The following is a 17,929-nucleotide window of genomic DNA, read 5'->3' as shown; positions in this document are numbered from 1 at the left end:
TTATTTGCCCCACTCCATATCGTCCAATGTAAAAATGCTCAACGTGTCTAGGACTCCTGTGATCTCCTGAAAATCCTGGTTCCTCGCCTTTAACAGGAGATACATGAACCTTCTAATGGAACAATATAACATTTTTTTTTCAAACTTTGAACCAGAATTGCCCTTTTTTTGTATATAACCCTTTTATGACTAGTATACATATTTTTTTACATATATTTAAATGCGGTGCAAAACATGCTCCAGGTGAGGCTCGAACTCACAACCTCGGCATTGCTCACCGAATACTGCCTTATAAGTACCGCGCGCTAACCGATTGCGCCACTGGAGCTATACATGGTGGCCCGATATGAACAATTTCCTAAAGCTAATGGTTTTAGGGGAATATCTGCATTCCTTTCACCCAGGGATTCGGTATTGCCGGTGCCCTCTGACATCCCAAGCCTGATTTACTTAGAAGGCCCCCAAAGCCATGAAGTTGGTTGACAACTGAGAAAGGAGTTCGATTCCAATCACTTTGAACTGCAGAAAAGTAAAATGTGTCTAAATCATACCAAGCTTTGCTTTATCATTATGGAGTCTTTGGTGGAAGTTGATACTTTTTATCAGACCAATATAGGAAAACATTGTTACATTACATGAGCTTGTAGAACTTCAGAGGTCTCTTCTTCAGCTAAAATCCCATCTCAAATAAAAATAGTTTCAACAGAAATGTTTTGAGGTATGTTGTTGAAGAAGAAGCAAACACGAGCCGAATGCCTAGGCTGGGAAATAAGTGAAAACGTGAGAAATTAAATATTTGTTTTGAATGGCTCGCTTAGCTGCTAAGGCAACCTGAAACCGCAAACCAACACGTTGCCACCGCCGATTCACTCGTAAAGGAGAGACATGTCCTCCAGACTCCGGGTAAATATTTGACTGTCCTCGTGATTGGGACCGAGCTCCTTGGATAGTGTCTGGAAATCAGAGTGAACTGGAAAAAAAGACATTTCTCACTATGGAAGTCCCTCGAGGTCCAGGGAACCCCTCCTGATTTAATACTCAGCTCTGTCACATCCAACGGGTTTGTGGCTAAGCATAAAATGTATCATCCCAGCTCGATCAAGGGCTGTATAACTCCCTGGCCCTCAGTGATTATGGTGCACAAAAGACAAGGGCCACATTTTAGGGACCCTTGAATACTCTGCCCAATGTTGTAGATAGAACCTTCTTCTTGGTTCCATCTACATCCCACCTTTACCAAAATAAGCAACTTTACCACCTACTATGAAGCTGCTTCCTCTCCTGGCCACTAAATTCTACTTCATTTTTTTTTTATAATAAAATAAAATAATCTTATAAAATGATATCATCATTAATATAAACCCATTTTTGTGCCTAAATTAACAAATCGATCGGAGGTTAAAACCAGAAAGATTGTTTGGGCTTCTTCCTCACCGTACCCTTTACCTGCAAGCCTGAAGCTTCTACTGTTCCCAACTGAGACCCTGGCCTTCGGGATGCAAGGGGTTAAGACAGAAATCTTCCTTTGAAGCTAGGAGGATTAAATTTAGATGTCAGCGAGAAAAATCTGATCTGGTTGGGCTCTGGAATATCGCCGCCGCCCTACAGCTTTACAATAACGGCGACATTTGGTGTCCCAGCGAGAGAGATTGTCTTAGAGATGATTTTATCTCTCACGTTATAGGAATGTAGCATTATTTAAATACAAGCAACGCAGATAAAGATGGCAGGAACTCCAGACTATAAAATGTCAGCCGAGATCGAGAACCAGAAAATGACCGGCGTAATTATTTTAAAGTATCCGGAGGGGGAAAAAATCTTGGCTCTGGGATCATCTAGATTAGTGAACTAGAAAAGGTCTCACGCGGTTTATACTCGAGATCGTTACAAATGAGTTTCTATTCTACAGAGAGAGAGAGAGAAACAATGTATCTGCCGCCATAAACAATCAACAAGTCCAGGTACTCAAAGGAACCTTCTTATCACCCAACACACGGAACGAGGCTGGGGATCTAGAACGGTCCATTTGCTAAAATGGCTAAGGATGTGTACCTGAGAGCAGCCAGAAGGGTTAAATAATATGTAACCTCTCTACCTCATCATGTATTTATTTATTAGAAGAAGGATTTATTATGAGGATGCATGTAGCTCAACCAAAGCTGAATTTAGTTAGAGCGGGTGGTTGAGAGGAAAATGGGGCTCCAACTCAACAGTTCCAGCTCAGCTCGTTGAGAAGAAGTCATTCGATCCGAGACTCCACGAGGCCGATGACCAACTTGATGGCCAACTCAGCTGAGGTTATGGGACCAACTCAACTTACAGACTCAACAGGCAGCAGTGAAGATGTACTCCACAAACACTAAAGATGTCCAACTAGACAGCTCTAGACTTATCTTGAGAGCAACTCAACCTTTAAAACAGATGACTTGCCGTTGAGGTTGCCGTTGAGGTTGGCCTAACTCCTGAGCGCTACCTCTCTAACGGGACTAACAACGAGGACCTTTGTCAACAGGCCTGTTAAAGGTGCTGTCCCACCTACTCTGCTGAATTTAACACCTTAGGAGCTAAATGCAGGAAACGCTTAGCATGGCACAAAAGCAGTGACTTGGGGATATAGTTGTGCAGTCGGTAGGGTACCTGGTGAGGTGTGTTTAGGAAAATGTTATTAAAAAATATTGGGCAGGTTACTGCTTCATATTAGGTGTATGATGAATGCATGTACGGGAAATGCTAGAACAAGAGTCCATAATCTAAAACTAGAGGATCAGAGGCTTAGATGGAATGGAAGAGAGTTTTACTCTACTGAGAGGGTGGTAGATAAGTGGAACAACCTCCCAGTAGAATTGGTAGAGGCTAATACAGCAAGGGGATTTAATCATGCATGGGATAGACATACAGCTCCTGAATATAAGACGAGACCAACGACTGATTAAGGTTTGAGTCTTTACAGCAGGAGAAACGGGCGACTAGACAGGGGCCGAATGGGGCCGATCTGCTGCTGAGACGTCTGTGATTAAGAATATGGATATATTCACCCAGAACGCATTCTCCCACAGTAATCTTCACGGCTTTATTGTCTTGTTGCCGATTTCTGTTGCCATGGTGAATCTATAAAGTGCAGACGGGCACTTGCTGAGCAGGTCTTTTGGCGGAGGGTATTATGGCGGCGGTGGCGGCGGAGGGGGGGGGTTGGTTGCCGATGATGATGTCTGTTGGCTCGGCTGGTACAGAACATCAGGGTGAAATCACCGGGGTCGTTTACTTCATTCATCAGACTCGCGGAGTGACATTTTACTCTGGGTCTGATTCATGATGGCCTCCGTCTTTGTGCTCTCATTAGAAGTAAAAGTTACTTATTCTCCGGAGAATGGATGGTGACAGTAATGGCCGCTGCGGTTTCATGTGACCGGAGTACATTACAGAAATTAAATATCAGATATATATATATATAAACCTTTTCTAGTACGATTACCGTAAGGGTTCGTATATATTATATATATATATATATATATATATGCAGCCGGTAATACTTGGGTTTGCTCCCTCTGAGACAAACTTTGAGCTAGTTTCCCTGTAATTAACACTTTTGTATCTAGAAACATTAGAAAACAAGAAGCCATGATATAAAACTGGTGGGTCAGAGGCTTTACTTTACTGAGAGGGTAGTAGATAAGTGGGACAACTTCCCAGAAGAAGTGGTAGGTGGTAATCCAGCGAGGGTATTAAACATGCATGGGATAGACATACGGCTCCTGAATCTAAGACGAGACCAATGACTGATTAAGGTTTGAGTCTTTACAGCAGGAGAAACGGCCGACTAGACGGGGGCCGAATGGGGCCGATCTGTTGGAATTAAAACGCAGCCAAACAAATACAGATTCGCGCAACCTGTCACCTTCGAAAAGGTTATTACCATTCAATAAAATTATTATTAATAGTTATTGCTTTATATCGCGCCATCGGATTCCGCAGCGCTGTACGATGAAACCTGCACAGAGCTCGTCAGTTCTTCATTAGCTCAGAGAGGTTTGGTTCTGTTGTTTCAGGAGCAGCAGAGCTGAGTTTTGCGTCTCGTGGGGTAAAAGTGGGAAAAAAACCGAATTAGTGCCCTGTCCTGAGGCTACCTTCCTTCTCACTCCACCTTCCAGGCTACCAGAACCAATCAGCTTCCAACAAAGGGGAGGGGCCACTTAACAATAAAAGTGTTAGTGTGTTAGTATGTGTGTTAGTGTGTGTATGTTGATCGTAGTGGGAAGGGAGGCAGAGGGGCTACTTGGCTTTACGTGCCCCCCGGGGCCAGAGGGTGCCAACCCTCCCATACTTTTACTATATTGCACCAAAACTGGGCATGGAGTCAATGCCGGAGATAAATCTGTCACAAATAATTCAATCGCAATCCCTGCATAGACCACAAAAAAAGCGGAGATATTGGCCGGAATCATCGCTTCGGATACAATGTATCGCCGCCTTTTAACCCCTTATTTCCCATTTCAATTTACAACAGGACTGTCATTCGATACATTTACCTCCGGCAATGAATCCAGCCCCTGGTCTTTACATATTACCCCCCCCTCATACTTCTCCTTTATACCCTTGCCCTCCATACGGGAACCTTGCCGGGGGAGTTAGATTGAACCCACGTTAATTAGCACACTCCTATTTCTTGCGACGCTGATAATCAGAGCTCTATTTTGTTAAAGTTCCTGCAATTTGGCTGTGATGCCCCCCCCCCGGCGACCCACCTAACGGTGGCAGATGCAGCCCTCAAGCTGCTGTTCCACTTAATGTTCCATTTCAAGCAAATACATACTAGCAGATCCGTCATTGTACTCCTTCGCATAAAACGACACAGAGACGTCTAAATAGCTCTCGGTTTCTATAGCTGCACCCTACTTTTGAGTCACATGGCAATTAAGCATTCCCTGCAAAAAAATATATGAATGAGACACAACACGATTTGCAGGTTTGAATTCCCTGACTATATTAGCTGCTACCACTTCTGATGGGAGGCTGTTCCATTTATCTACCACCTTTTAGGTAAATAAGAGGACCCCAACCACTGTCCTTCCTGCAATTCCCCTTTCTTATACTGCAATCTGAGTAAATCCGTCAGTGCTTAATAAAAATGTCCGTGCTTTTAAGTGCGTTATGAATGAATGGATAGCTGCCATATTTCGGTCATTTTTGACCAGAACAGCAGAGTAGCCCAAAGATCTCGGGATCCACCTAAACTGCTAATTAGAGAAAATCATTTCTATGTCACGGAGTCTATTTGTGTTCGGCCCCATGAGGACGGGAAACGGAATCGAGGACGGTCATCCAATTACTCTGCTCCCAAAAGTCATTTCAAAAATCCGCTCGTTAATCCAAAACTCGGGATGCATCGGCCCAGGAAACACTCAATTTGGGAAAGTTTTTACCGTGTGACATGGTCAGCGGTGTATCCGGGACTAAGGAGGCCTCTCTGGGGTGGGTGGCAGCCCCTGGGCCGTATTACTGGGGACAGATGGTCTCCCAGGAGTACGGCTTTCCTAATGGGCTGGTTGGGCAGGTAATGCAGACGTTCTTTCTAACCCCAATTACACTAAGTGGTGCCTCCCGCTCCCTGGAGCGCTCCCTCTCCGGGTAGTCCAATGGCGCCGGTGGATGGGGCCGACGTTAGCAATGGGCAGGGCTGAGGTCGTTGGTGGGTGGGACTGACATCATTGTGGGCGGGACTGACAGCATCAGTGGGCGGGACCTGGGAGGGATGCCCCCATCTGGGCACTTCACCCGGAGTCTACTACAGCTTTCTCGGGGTGACCCGTTAATGTACGTCGAGCGCTGGCTGCATGTATTACAATTCATTAATGTCACGATACTTTTTTTTTTTAATATATATGTTTTTTTCTATATGTACTCGTGCACTAATCTCTGACCATTATTAACAAAAACAAGATGTAATTCTCCAATGCTTTTGGCACCAGCTCTTAGCATCCTCACCTTGTGAACGACCTTGGTGGCAGGCAATGGCTACCTTTGCATTGTTATTCAAAGCACTGTGAGGGACGTGACGTCACCTGAGATACATCCTGGAGGCTTCTAACCACCCTGATTTACAATATATCTTCAGTATGTAGAAGGCCGGTCTGGAAACCACAGCAATTCAGAATGGAATCCTCGTGCGATCTTTTCTATTCACTAACCGGCAGATCGGCCCCCGTTCGGCCCCCGTCTGGTCTGCCCATTTCTGCTGCCGTAAAGACTCAAACCTTAATCAGTCGTTGGTCTCGTCTTAGATTCAGGAGCCGTATGTCTATCCCGTGCATGTTTAAATCCCCTCGCTGTATTAACCCTTTACCACAAGACCCATCACCACTCATTATTCTCCCCATCTCAGTCAGTGGCAATTGCCAAAAAGCATACATTAAGTGGTCTTATTTCAAAAGCCAGCGCTGTAACGCTGAAACACATCCATCACGGCTTCTCAGAATAGATGCCGAAAGGAGACATCAGACGCCCAGAACATTGATTGTTCCTTTGTTAGAAACCTGAATTTAGAGAGACAATAACCCCCAGCCAGAAATAGTCAGGCATTGATTAGCTTGCGCTATGTTTCCTGAATCCGAGAAAGCTTGGGATGCGCAGAAAGCTATCCTACAGAGCAAACGAGCCAAAAGTCATTCAAAAAGGGGCAAGTCAGATGAGTATCTCTGGCCCGTAACCTAATTGCCCCCTTTAGCTCTGTCTAAGGGCACCGAGAGGGCACCAAATGAGTCCACAATCTAAAAAAGCAATTTTTAAAGGCGACCTTGGCGGATTCCGCACAATTTTTACTAAATCCTGAATTAAAAACAAATTCTCTGTCCTGTTATGTTAAATGCCAATAGCCAAAAATAACCAAGTTAAAAAAAACAGCCCTATACGGAGTTTTTTTGCAGGGAAAACTTAAAAGTCATGTGACACAAAAGCCAGTATCGACGGGCTGAAGTCATAGAAACTGAACAATTCTGTAATTAAACCAAATTATAGTTTTACATCTTTTTCGACATTAAATACTCTGTATTGACATTTAATAATAAAAAAAAAAAGATAACCAATCATTCAGCTAATTTTAGCCAAATTTTCCCCATTAACAGGCCCGCTCCAGCTCAGTTTCCGTGTTCAATGTATTGGAATCCATATTGCATGGATTCCGGTGCATTTTACTGCATGCAAGTAAGTGCTGACGTTATTTTTTTACTATTTTGTTATTTTTTCTGAGTTAGCTCCGCCCCCAGCCACCTCTAGTGAAAGCAGGGAGCATACTGCAGTACACTTCTTGCAAAACTCCCTTCTAGGAAGCGACAGCCAATCAAGCTACGTGAACACGGATGTTATGCTCACATACATGTGATTGGCGTTTGCTTCAGTGACTTCAATGGGAGTGCTACTGAGCATGTGCAGGAGGTTTCCAGACTAATGCTCTCTGCCTCCGGTCCTAACGAAACTATGTTCCAATTCGTATGCAATATATGCAAAATAAATATATATTTAAAACAGAAATATAATTTTGGGGATTAGACGGTTAGAAATTAAATATAAAACAATATATATAATTGTAATAATTGATGTTGCTGCTGTGGTGTGTAAACACGAATGTTTCATTTTAAATGTAACAACATAATATCGTCACATTCCCGACATGTCGGTCATCCTAGACGCTCCATTACATTATTCTTCATACAAGGATCCTAGTGACTGTAGGGTTACCGATAAAATGTACTGCTTGTCCCTCTGGCGCTATAAAGGGTTAAGAACGAAGGCCCTGGAACTGGCGCAGATCTTCTCCCCGCGAAGGAGTCCGTCGGGAATGCAGCAGAGAAACAAACTGAAAACAATGGAAGGTGCGCGCCGCTCGCTGGGAGAACCGGCAGATTATTCATGCATAAAGGCAATGCGGTATTTTTACGTAGAACGCCTCGGTCTTAATCACCAAAGTACAGGAAAGGACTTTAAAAGATAAGCTGGACTTCATTGGGTCGGCCATAACAGCACAAATGTAGTGCTTGAGTGGGGTAAGTCACCTAAATAAGTCATGACTAAGATGGCGACATCCTCATCTGCCGAAAAATGGAGACATGGGAGGAATACGGCACAAGACCCTCCTTTCTTTACTGCTAAACTATATTGCCGTACGCGCTATATATAGCACTGTATGTAACGCTGAAATAAAATACCATTACATATATATTTACATATATTTATATATTATATATATTTATATATTATATATATATATAATATTATATTTACCGCCGCTCCCTGTGCGGTCAGCGCCCTCGCTGAATTAAAAGGTGCCCTTAAGAGAAGAAGCGCAGGGATATGACATCATAACCCGACACTCCGCGTTTTAAAGGTATGCAGAGCACAGCCCTATAGTGTAAATGAGCCGATTATCTGCCCCCTGGACCTGCTGCCCCCTGAACCTGCTGCCCCAGGCCAAGCCCGAGTCGATCTATAGTGGAAAAACTTACTACTCATGTATCAATTTGTATTCAAACTGTACAGAAAACAAAAAGCTTTATCGATGATGGGAATCAGTTCCATTTGCACCACGATGAGTTAACCTGGGGTTGCTGAAATATAAATGTGATTTCTGTGGCTAAAAATAACTTGGGGGGAAAAAATCCTAATTTGGTTCACAGTAGCAGGTTCTGCACTTCGCTGCATTGGAGTTTCCGTAAGAAACATTTCGAGCCCGATTTACAATATTTCAGCCCAAAAAAAAGTCTTTGTTTTCATGAAATAGATTGTAACCCCTTATAAGATAGAACGTTTGTCTCTTTGAAAAGCTGCGCGTCGGTTTCCTTGACATTGTGATGATTGGAAGGTTTTTTTTTCCGAAAATGGATAGTTTTCGGAAAAAAAAGGTAGAGAAGACGTTGGATTTATGATGTTGCCATGACGAACAATAATAGCTCCGATAAAAATGCACCGTGAGTAATTGCTCCATAAAACAAACGGAATTAGGCAACAGCATGAAAGTGCTTTCAACTTTATGTTACAGATCACGCTATATTTAGAGCGTATTAACCATATGTACTAAAAAGCAATCAGCGGCACAACAAAAAGCGAAACGTGTAACGGGGGGCAAAAATTTGGCTTAAATCTAGGAGCCAGCCAAAAAATATAGAGCTAACACCAACATACTTACACACACTGACATACTTTCACACACTGACATACTTACACATACACACACTGACATACTAACATACTTACACACACTGACATACTTACACATACACACACTGACATACTAACATACTTACACACACTGACATACTTACACATACACACACTGACATACTAACATACTTACACACACTGACATACTTACACACACACACTGACACACTAACATACTTACACACACTGACATACTTACACATACACACACTGACATACTAACATACTTACACACACTGACATACTAACATACTTACACACACTGACATACTTACACACACACTGACATACTAACATACTTACACACACTGTCATACTTACACACACACACTAACATATTTATACACACACACTGACATACTAACATACTGACACACACTGACATACTAACATACTTACACACAATGACATACTTACACACACACACTGACATACTAACATACTTACACACACTGACATTCTTACACATACACACACTGACATTCTCACACACACACTGACATTCTAACATACTTACACTGACATTCTTACACATACACACACTGACATTCTTACACACACACACTGACATACTCACACACACACACACTGACATACTAACACATACACACACTGATATACTTACACACAAACACTGACACACTAACATACTTACACACACTGACATACTTACACATACACACACTGACATACTTACACATAAACACTGACACACTAACATACTTACACACACTGACATACTTACACATACACACACTGACATACTAACATACTTACACACACTGTCATACTTACACACACACACTGACATACTTACACACACACACTAACATATTTACACACACACACACTGACATACTTGCACACACACTGACATACTAACATACTTACACACACTGACATACTTACACACACTGACATACTTACACACACTAACAGACATACTTACACACACACTGACATACTTACACACACACTGACATACTAACATACTTACACACACTGACATACTAACATACTTACACACAATGACATACTTACACACACACACTGACATTCTTACACACACACACTGACATACTTACAGACACACACTGACATACTTACACACACACACTGACATACTTACACACACACACACTGACATACTAACACATACACACACTGACATACTTACACATACACACACTGACACACACACACTGACATACTTACACAAACACACTGACATACTTACACAAACACTGACATACTAACATACTTACACACTGACATACTAACATACTTACACACACACTGACATAGTTACACACAAACACACACTGACATACTTACACACACACACCTACTTACATACACTAACATACTAACATATCTTCACATGCACACTAACATAGACACACAGTAACATACCTACACGCATACTAACACACACAGAAACATACTTACACACACTAACATGCTAACATATGTTCACACTTTTTTGTACCTCTACCTTTGTTGACTCTCCCGCTGCCTGTCTCCTCGCGCTCCTCACACCCCGCTTGCATCCGAGCGCCAGAAAATGATGTCATCTCCCGGCGCTCAGACTCGCCATGCCGGGCAGCGCGGGCCGGCGGTATGCACAGTACGCCAGGGAGTCGGGAGGGGTGGTGGTTATAATATTGGGCAGGGGGCCCCCTTACGAAAAATCCCTGCGAAACCCTAGACACCAGGAAGTGATTTATTGTCGTCATGACGACCTGGCGTCTGGGGTTTATGGGGCCCTGCAGTATTCAGATATTAAAACTAGCAAGTCAGCGAGTGATACGGCGATACTGAGTACCCCCGGCAACGAATACGGATCCTTCCCGATGCGGGAAAGGGTTAACCGGAGATTTAGAAGCCTATCTCTAACCAAACGTTTCAAGTTATTTACACCAATCAGGAAGCAGTTTATTTATTAGTAAACAAATAATGACAACTGATACAAAGTTCTATGACTTCCGATTGGCTCGCTGATGAATATAAATGCAGACGCGGCTGCCCCTCTGGAGTGGGGTTACCCTTATAGAAGGGGCACTTCCTGTAATAAGATGTGTCAGACGGCACCTTGGGCTTCTTAAAGGGACAGTCCGGCTAATGCGTGTTAAATAAACGTGAGATTATTTTTGTGGCCCCCCTTTACAAATCCATAGGGGGGGTTCTGCAGAATCCCACCCATATGTATCTGCCCCCCAGCTTTTGAGATGCTTTCGGCCAAACACCCCTCCATGCGCGAGTTCTTCTCCAGTAGGGCTGCCGGGGGGGGGCGCTGCGCTGCCCCTTTAAGGACGGGTACATTAGTGTCAGTGTTGCCTAAACGCGCTTCTTTTCCCTGCTCAGAAATGCGGTTTTTCCCATAAAACGTGACCGATGGAGATTAAAAAGGAGCTCGGCTTCTGGTGAACCGCAGGACACCCGACACTCATGAATTATGGAGGCCTCCTTCGTACCGGAAAGAGCTCGGAGCAGCAGAACACATCAGTCACGCGTGCAGCTATACACGCTAACGCCGACATAGGGGACGGGGCCTTACAGAGAGTTATATTTCATGCGCAGCGCTCGCAAACGTATAGACTCGGCGCTATTTATACCTGAAGATCCCAGCACAGTAGTGGCAAAACCAGGACTGTCCCGCGCAAAGCGGGGCAATTGGGTGGCATGAAATGAGCCGGCTTACATATATATATAATGTATAAAAATAATCTCGCTAGAGCAGGCAGCCAATCCCGCGAGAGCCAGCGGCTTATTACATAGATGAATAGAGGCCGTGGCGCGATTAGAACAGGGAGATAAGTAAGCGGCTGTTCTAGATTGCAAGCTCTTTGGCCAGGGACATCCTCGCCTTTTGTTTCTGTAAATCCAAAGTGCCAAGTACTTGGTATATATCGTGCTGACCTACTGTACAGCGCTGCAGCATAAGTTGGCGCTATATAAATCAATAAATAAGTCATAAACACCATAAGGGAACCCAATTGTTCTGAAAGAGACAGCACAGATCAAAGCATCTCTCTCTGACATAATTATGACATCATCGCGGAACCCTTTAGACAACATTTACTAACATTTAGAATACTAAAACATTTACTTTCCAAACATTATGACGGTTTCAGAATTATAATTTTGTTAAGTTTTACTGGGTAAAAAAAACAAACAAACATAAAATATTCTAATTCATTTTAGGGGGAAAAAAAGTCTGATTAGTCAATTTTGGGATAAATGCACTGGAATTTTAGACAGACAGTGGGGGTCTATTTACTAAATGGAGTGTTTGCCGGCAGATCAGACCCATACTTATTCCACGCATGTTTACATTTCCTCGCTGTATTAGCCTCTACCACTTCTGCTGGGAGGCTGTTCCACTTACCTACCACCACCCACCCAGCAGATAAAACTTCCCTCCATTCCATCTATCCCGTTCACTATAGATGATGAAGGACCAACCCTGGAGAGCTTTTGCTGCAGGGAGAGCTGGCCTGGCCCTGCATAATGTATAGTTAAATCAGCAAAAGTCATTTTATCCATTGAATCATGCATTGTACAGGGCCAGCTCCGACCTTCTTGCTGGAGGAACCTGCAAGCGTTGGCCGTTCATAATGAATGGAGAAGCGAGAGAGTTAAAACCAAAGCTCTCCTGAAAACTCTCCTTTTAGTGAATAAACCCCCAACGTTAGGCGCCATCTTCATTTTTAATAATTAGACCCAAAACGATGCGTATGAAATGCCCGGAAAAGTTAAGAATCGGCATTATTCAAAGAATAAGGTCCATTATCTCTCGGCCGAAGCAAAGTTATGGGGGGAGGCAATCCAGGGTTAAATTCTAAAAATTATAGGTTATCCCAACATATATTTTTGAATGTTACCGGAAAAACAGTTTTTTAAGCTCAAATCCTCAGCCCCAAACTTACCCTGGTATTTAAATGACTTCAGTTGTGTACTAAGTGGGACTGAAGCTTAAAAGGCAGTAAATGTGACGTCCGGCGGGCGGCACTTTGCGTTTTCTGGGGGATTTGGGGATTTTTTTCAGCTATAAAAATATTTGCATTTTTAAGGAATTGTCAGGTTAACCAATAATTCTAGAATTAAGCAAAATTAGATCTCAGTTCTGCCGAACTCCTAATAACTGTCAGTGAACGGGGTGTATGTCCAAACGCGTCCTATTAACCCTTCGCCAAAGCCTGAAATAGGATTATTTATTTAACCCTTACAGCTAACCCACTAACCAGCCTGCCGAAGGGGGAATAAACCTATTGATGCCCCCCACAGCCACATAAATAAAGCAGCATTACCCCCCCCATCATCATGCAACCTGTCCCTGGTCAGTACTTAAAGTGGCAATCACCCTGGGGCAGTTATTTTAATGCAGAATCTGGCTGTTTTTGGACATTTAGCACTTTGCCTGTAGAGGTGGGGGGCACAGTCTGGGGTGGGAAGGGGGTGAGTGCCTGGCACAGGGGGCAGCAGTGTACCTGTGGATGTGGTCTCCATGGTAACGGGAGGATGCCCTGCCTGCTGAGCTCTGGTGATGCCTCTCCGGTCCTCGGAGCCCCAGGAGCCTCCATCCTCCTGTACCGGGGCAACAGGGAGCCCGGAGGCCGCCCGCTCACCTTCCAGCCCTCGGCTCCCGTACTCCAGATTGGCGGCCATGGCCGGGGCAGGGGCTGTTGCGGGGTCTCGGGGCAGGGGAGCTGGAGCTGCCGCAGCCTCCTGCAGGATGATGCCCCCAGAACTGGAGCGCTACGCAAACGGCTGCTGCTACTTTCCACTAGTTCCACCCCTGCGTCATCACCCCGGACAGCCAATCACGGGCCGGGGTTTGGCATGGCGCCGAACCGCCCTGCTACCCTTCAAGCGCTGGACCGGCGCAGGGTGCTCTGCAGGCATGCGGCACTCAAAGAGTTAACCCCACCCTTCCTATGAAGAATGATACATAATAACAACAACAACAACAAAAACAATTATTATAACAACAACAATAATAAATAATAATAATAATAATAATCTAATCATAATAATAGTGATAAATAATAATAATAATAATCTAATCATAATAATAGTAATAATAACATAATAATAATAATAATAATAATAATAATAATAATAATCTAATCATAATAATAGTAATAATAACATAATAATAATATTATTATTATTATTCATAGGTAGGACGGTGTTATTATTAAACTGATTATTAATGTCTAATAGTACAGATAGTAAAGATTTATTAGTTGCAGTAGAAGCATTATTAGTATTTATGATGTTATGACGATTATTATATCAAACTGATTATTATTAGCAGTGTTCTTAGAAGTATTTATTATTATTATTAGTATTTATTGCTATTATTTTCATTGTGAAACTGATTATTATTAGCAGTGTTCTTAGACGTATTTATTATTTATTATTATTATTATTATTATTATTTATTGTTATTATTTTCACAGTTCATGTGAAACTGATTATTTTTAGTAATAGTAAGTATTGTAAGTAGTATTGGTATCAGACTGGTGATTATTAAGGAGAGCTTTAACCAAAAGCAGCCAATCACTGGCGAGAATCATGAGACCGCAGAGGAGGGGTCGGCTGCAGCTTCTCCCTAAGCTACGTAACTTTTTTTGTTATTTTTAAAGAAAGCCTATTAAAGTTCTTGGAACTTACTTTAATACCTTTGTTTTTTGTTGAGGCTGCCCGTGACATTAAACTGTCCCTTTGAATCCATTAAGAATTATTAATACTAATGCCCCGGGGGGGGGCTTCGCCGCTCGCGTTTCTGGGTAGCGGATGTGGGGGGGTCTGTATTTCTGGTTGGTGCTGAACGTGATCTTTAACGTCGGCTCTGAGGCTCCGGGTGACTCTGCCAGATTAACAACAACCGGATGAGACGATACGGATTTGGCGAGACGGCGCGTCTGCAGTATTTTGTGGGCCGCTGGGTAACAGCAGGGGGGCAAAAAGTGGACGAGCTGGCAGGCAAAATCACCCCCCCCCCTGAATACACAAATCCCGGTGAAGGATATTCCTGGGGGTTCAGTGGATCTTTCTGCAACAGCACACATTCTATTAAAAATATAACGACTATCCTGTTGTACAGCGCTACGGCATATGACAGCGCTATAAAAAAATTAAGTTCATAGATAATTAACCCATCATCCCCCAAATACTATGCATTGAACCTTAAAATATTATTTCAACCAATGGAGTTTATTATATGGTTGGGATGTTTCCCCAAAAGCTGCGTCAGCTTCCCAGCATGATAGTTAAACTAGTTAGAGATCCTCTAGTCCTGTCCACTGCACACAAGAGCTTACAATCTACCCCAGCGGACAATGACTAGCGTCAAGCCTTCTGGTGGGAACCCATACACCAGCTCAGTGATAGCAACGTACGGGGTGTGGAATGGACCTTGGCTGAACTTTCACTATTTCTTACTTTTTTTGCCCCATAATATAATGTTCAGCCGTTTGTGTGAGGTTCTCGCTCTGTTATCTGATCCCAGATCTACGAGACAAACCCCCCGACTCCTTATCATACTGCCTGTGGGGGGCAATAGGACGGCTCAGTCTTAATCACCCAGATGGAAACTCTGAGTTATGAAAGTCTATGGAGGAACGGACTTCATTAGCATTGCCATAAAGCATCAGCTCAGTGTGGTGAAATACCACGTGACTGACAACAATGGCGGCTCGTGATCTGCAGAAAAAGGGAGTTTATTGGGGCAAAATGAGATAAAAATCAGGTTTTTGTCAACACCAACATTACTGTATACCGCGCTAGGGGGTTATATTACTGTATACAGTGCTGGGGGTTATATTACTGTATACAGTGCTGGGGGTTATATTACTGTATACAGTGCTGGGGGTTATATTACTGTATACAGCGCTGGGGGTTATATTACTGTATACAGCGCTAGGGGGTTATATTACTGTATACAGCGCTGGGGGTTATATTACTGTATACAGTGCTGGGGGTTATATTACTGTATACAGCGCTGGGGGTTATATTACTGTATACAGCGCTGGGGTTATATTACTGTATACAGCGCTGGGGGGTTATGTTACTGTATAGAGTGCGGGGGGTTATGTTACTGTATACAGTGCGTGGGGGTTATGTTACTGTATACAGTGCGGGGGGTTATGTTACTGTATACAGTGCGGGGGTTATATTACTGTATACAGCGCTGGGGGGTTATATTACTGTATACAGTGCTGGGGGTTATATTACTGTATACAGCGCTGGGGGTTATATTACTGTATACAGCGCTGGGGGGTATATTACTGTATTCAGCGCTGGGGGGTTATATCACTGTATACAGCGCTGGGGGTTATATTACTGTATACAGTGCTGGGGGGTATATTACTGTATTCAGCGCTGGGGGGTTATATCACTGTATACAGCGCTGGGGGTTATATTACTGTATACAGCGCTGGGGGTTATATTACTGTATACAGTGCGGGGGGTTATGTTACTGTATACAGTGCGGGGGTTATATTACTGTATACAGCGCTGGGGGTTATATTACTGTATACAGTGCGGGGGGTTATGTTACTGTATACAGTGCGGGGGTTATATTACTGTATACAGCGCTGGGGGTTATATTACTGTATACAGTGCTGGGGGTTATATTACTGTATACAGCGCTGGGGGATTATATTACTGTATACAGCGCTGGGGGGGTTATATTACTGTATACAGCGCTGGGGGTTATATTACTGTATACAGCGCTGGGGGGGTTATATTACTGTATACAGCACTGGGGGTTATATTACTGTATACAGCGCTGGGGTTATATTACTGTATACAGCGCTAGGGGTTATATTACTGTATACAGCGCTGGGGGTTATATTACTGTATACAGCGCTGGGGTTATATTACTGTATACAGCGCTAGGGGTTATATTACTGTATACAGCGCTGGGGGTTATATTACTGTATACAGCGCTAGGGGTTATATTACTGTATACAGCGCTGGGGGTTATATTACTGTATACAGCACTGGGGGTGTTATATTACTGTATACAGCGCTGGGGGTTATATTACTGTATGCAGTGCTGGGGGTTATATTACTGTATTCAGCGCTGGGGGGTTATATCACTGTATACAGCGCTGGGGGTTATATTACTGTATACAGCGCTGGGGGTTATATTACTGTATACAGTGCGGGGGGTTATGTTACTGTATACAGTGCGGGGGTTATATTACTGTATACAGCGCTGGGGGTTATATTACTGTATACAGTGCGGGGGGTTATGTTACTGTATACAGTGCGGGGGTTATATTACTGTATACAGCGCTGGGGGTTATATTACTGTATATAGTGCTGGGGGTTATATTACTGTATACAGCGCTGGGGGATTATATTACTGTATACAGCGCTGGGGGGGTTATATTACTGTATACAGCGCTGGGGGTTATATTACTGTATACAGCGCTGGGGGGGTTATATTACTGTATACAGCACTGGGGGTTATATTACTGTATACAGCGCTGGGGTTATATTACTGTATACAGCGCTAGGGGTTATATTACTGTATACAGCGCTGGGGGGTTATATTACTGTATACAGCGCTAGGGGTTATATTACTGTATATACAGCGCTGGGGGTTATATTACTGTATACAGCGCTGGGGGTTATATTACTGTATACAGTGCGTGGGGGTTATATTACTGTATACAGTGCGGGGGGTTATGTTACTGTATAC

General features: G+C 43.3%; 1 protein-coding gene and 1 non-coding gene across 2 annotated transcripts in view; both read right to left on the bottom strand.

Annotated features, from left to right (window-relative positions):
* Positions 1-13,961, bottom strand: part of RTN1 (reticulon 1) — a 36,089-nt gene extending 22,128 nt beyond the window's left edge. Inside the window, exon 1 of the mRNA XM_053474682.1 lies at positions 13,701-13,961. Coding sequence (XP_053330657.1) covers positions 13,701-13,878 — 178 coding nt within the window. The 5' untranslated portion in view covers positions 13,879-13,961. The remainder of the gene's footprint in view (positions 1-13,700) is intronic.
* TRNAI-UAU (transfer RNA isoleucine (anticodon UAU)) lies at positions 236-328 on the bottom strand. The gene is given in 2 exon segments: positions 236-271; positions 291-328. It is a non-coding gene; the product is annotated as a tRNA-Ile (tRNA).
* Positions 13,962-17,929: the final 3,968 nt, after the last annotated feature.

Source organism: Spea bombifrons, chromosome 9 (assembly GCF_027358695.1).
Source record: "Spea bombifrons isolate aSpeBom1 chromosome 9, aSpeBom1.2.pri, whole genome shotgun sequence".
Taxonomy (NCBI): Eukaryota; Metazoa; Chordata; class Amphibia; order Anura; family Pelobatidae; genus Spea; species Spea bombifrons.
This window is presented reverse-complemented; position numbering and strand designations above follow the sequence as displayed.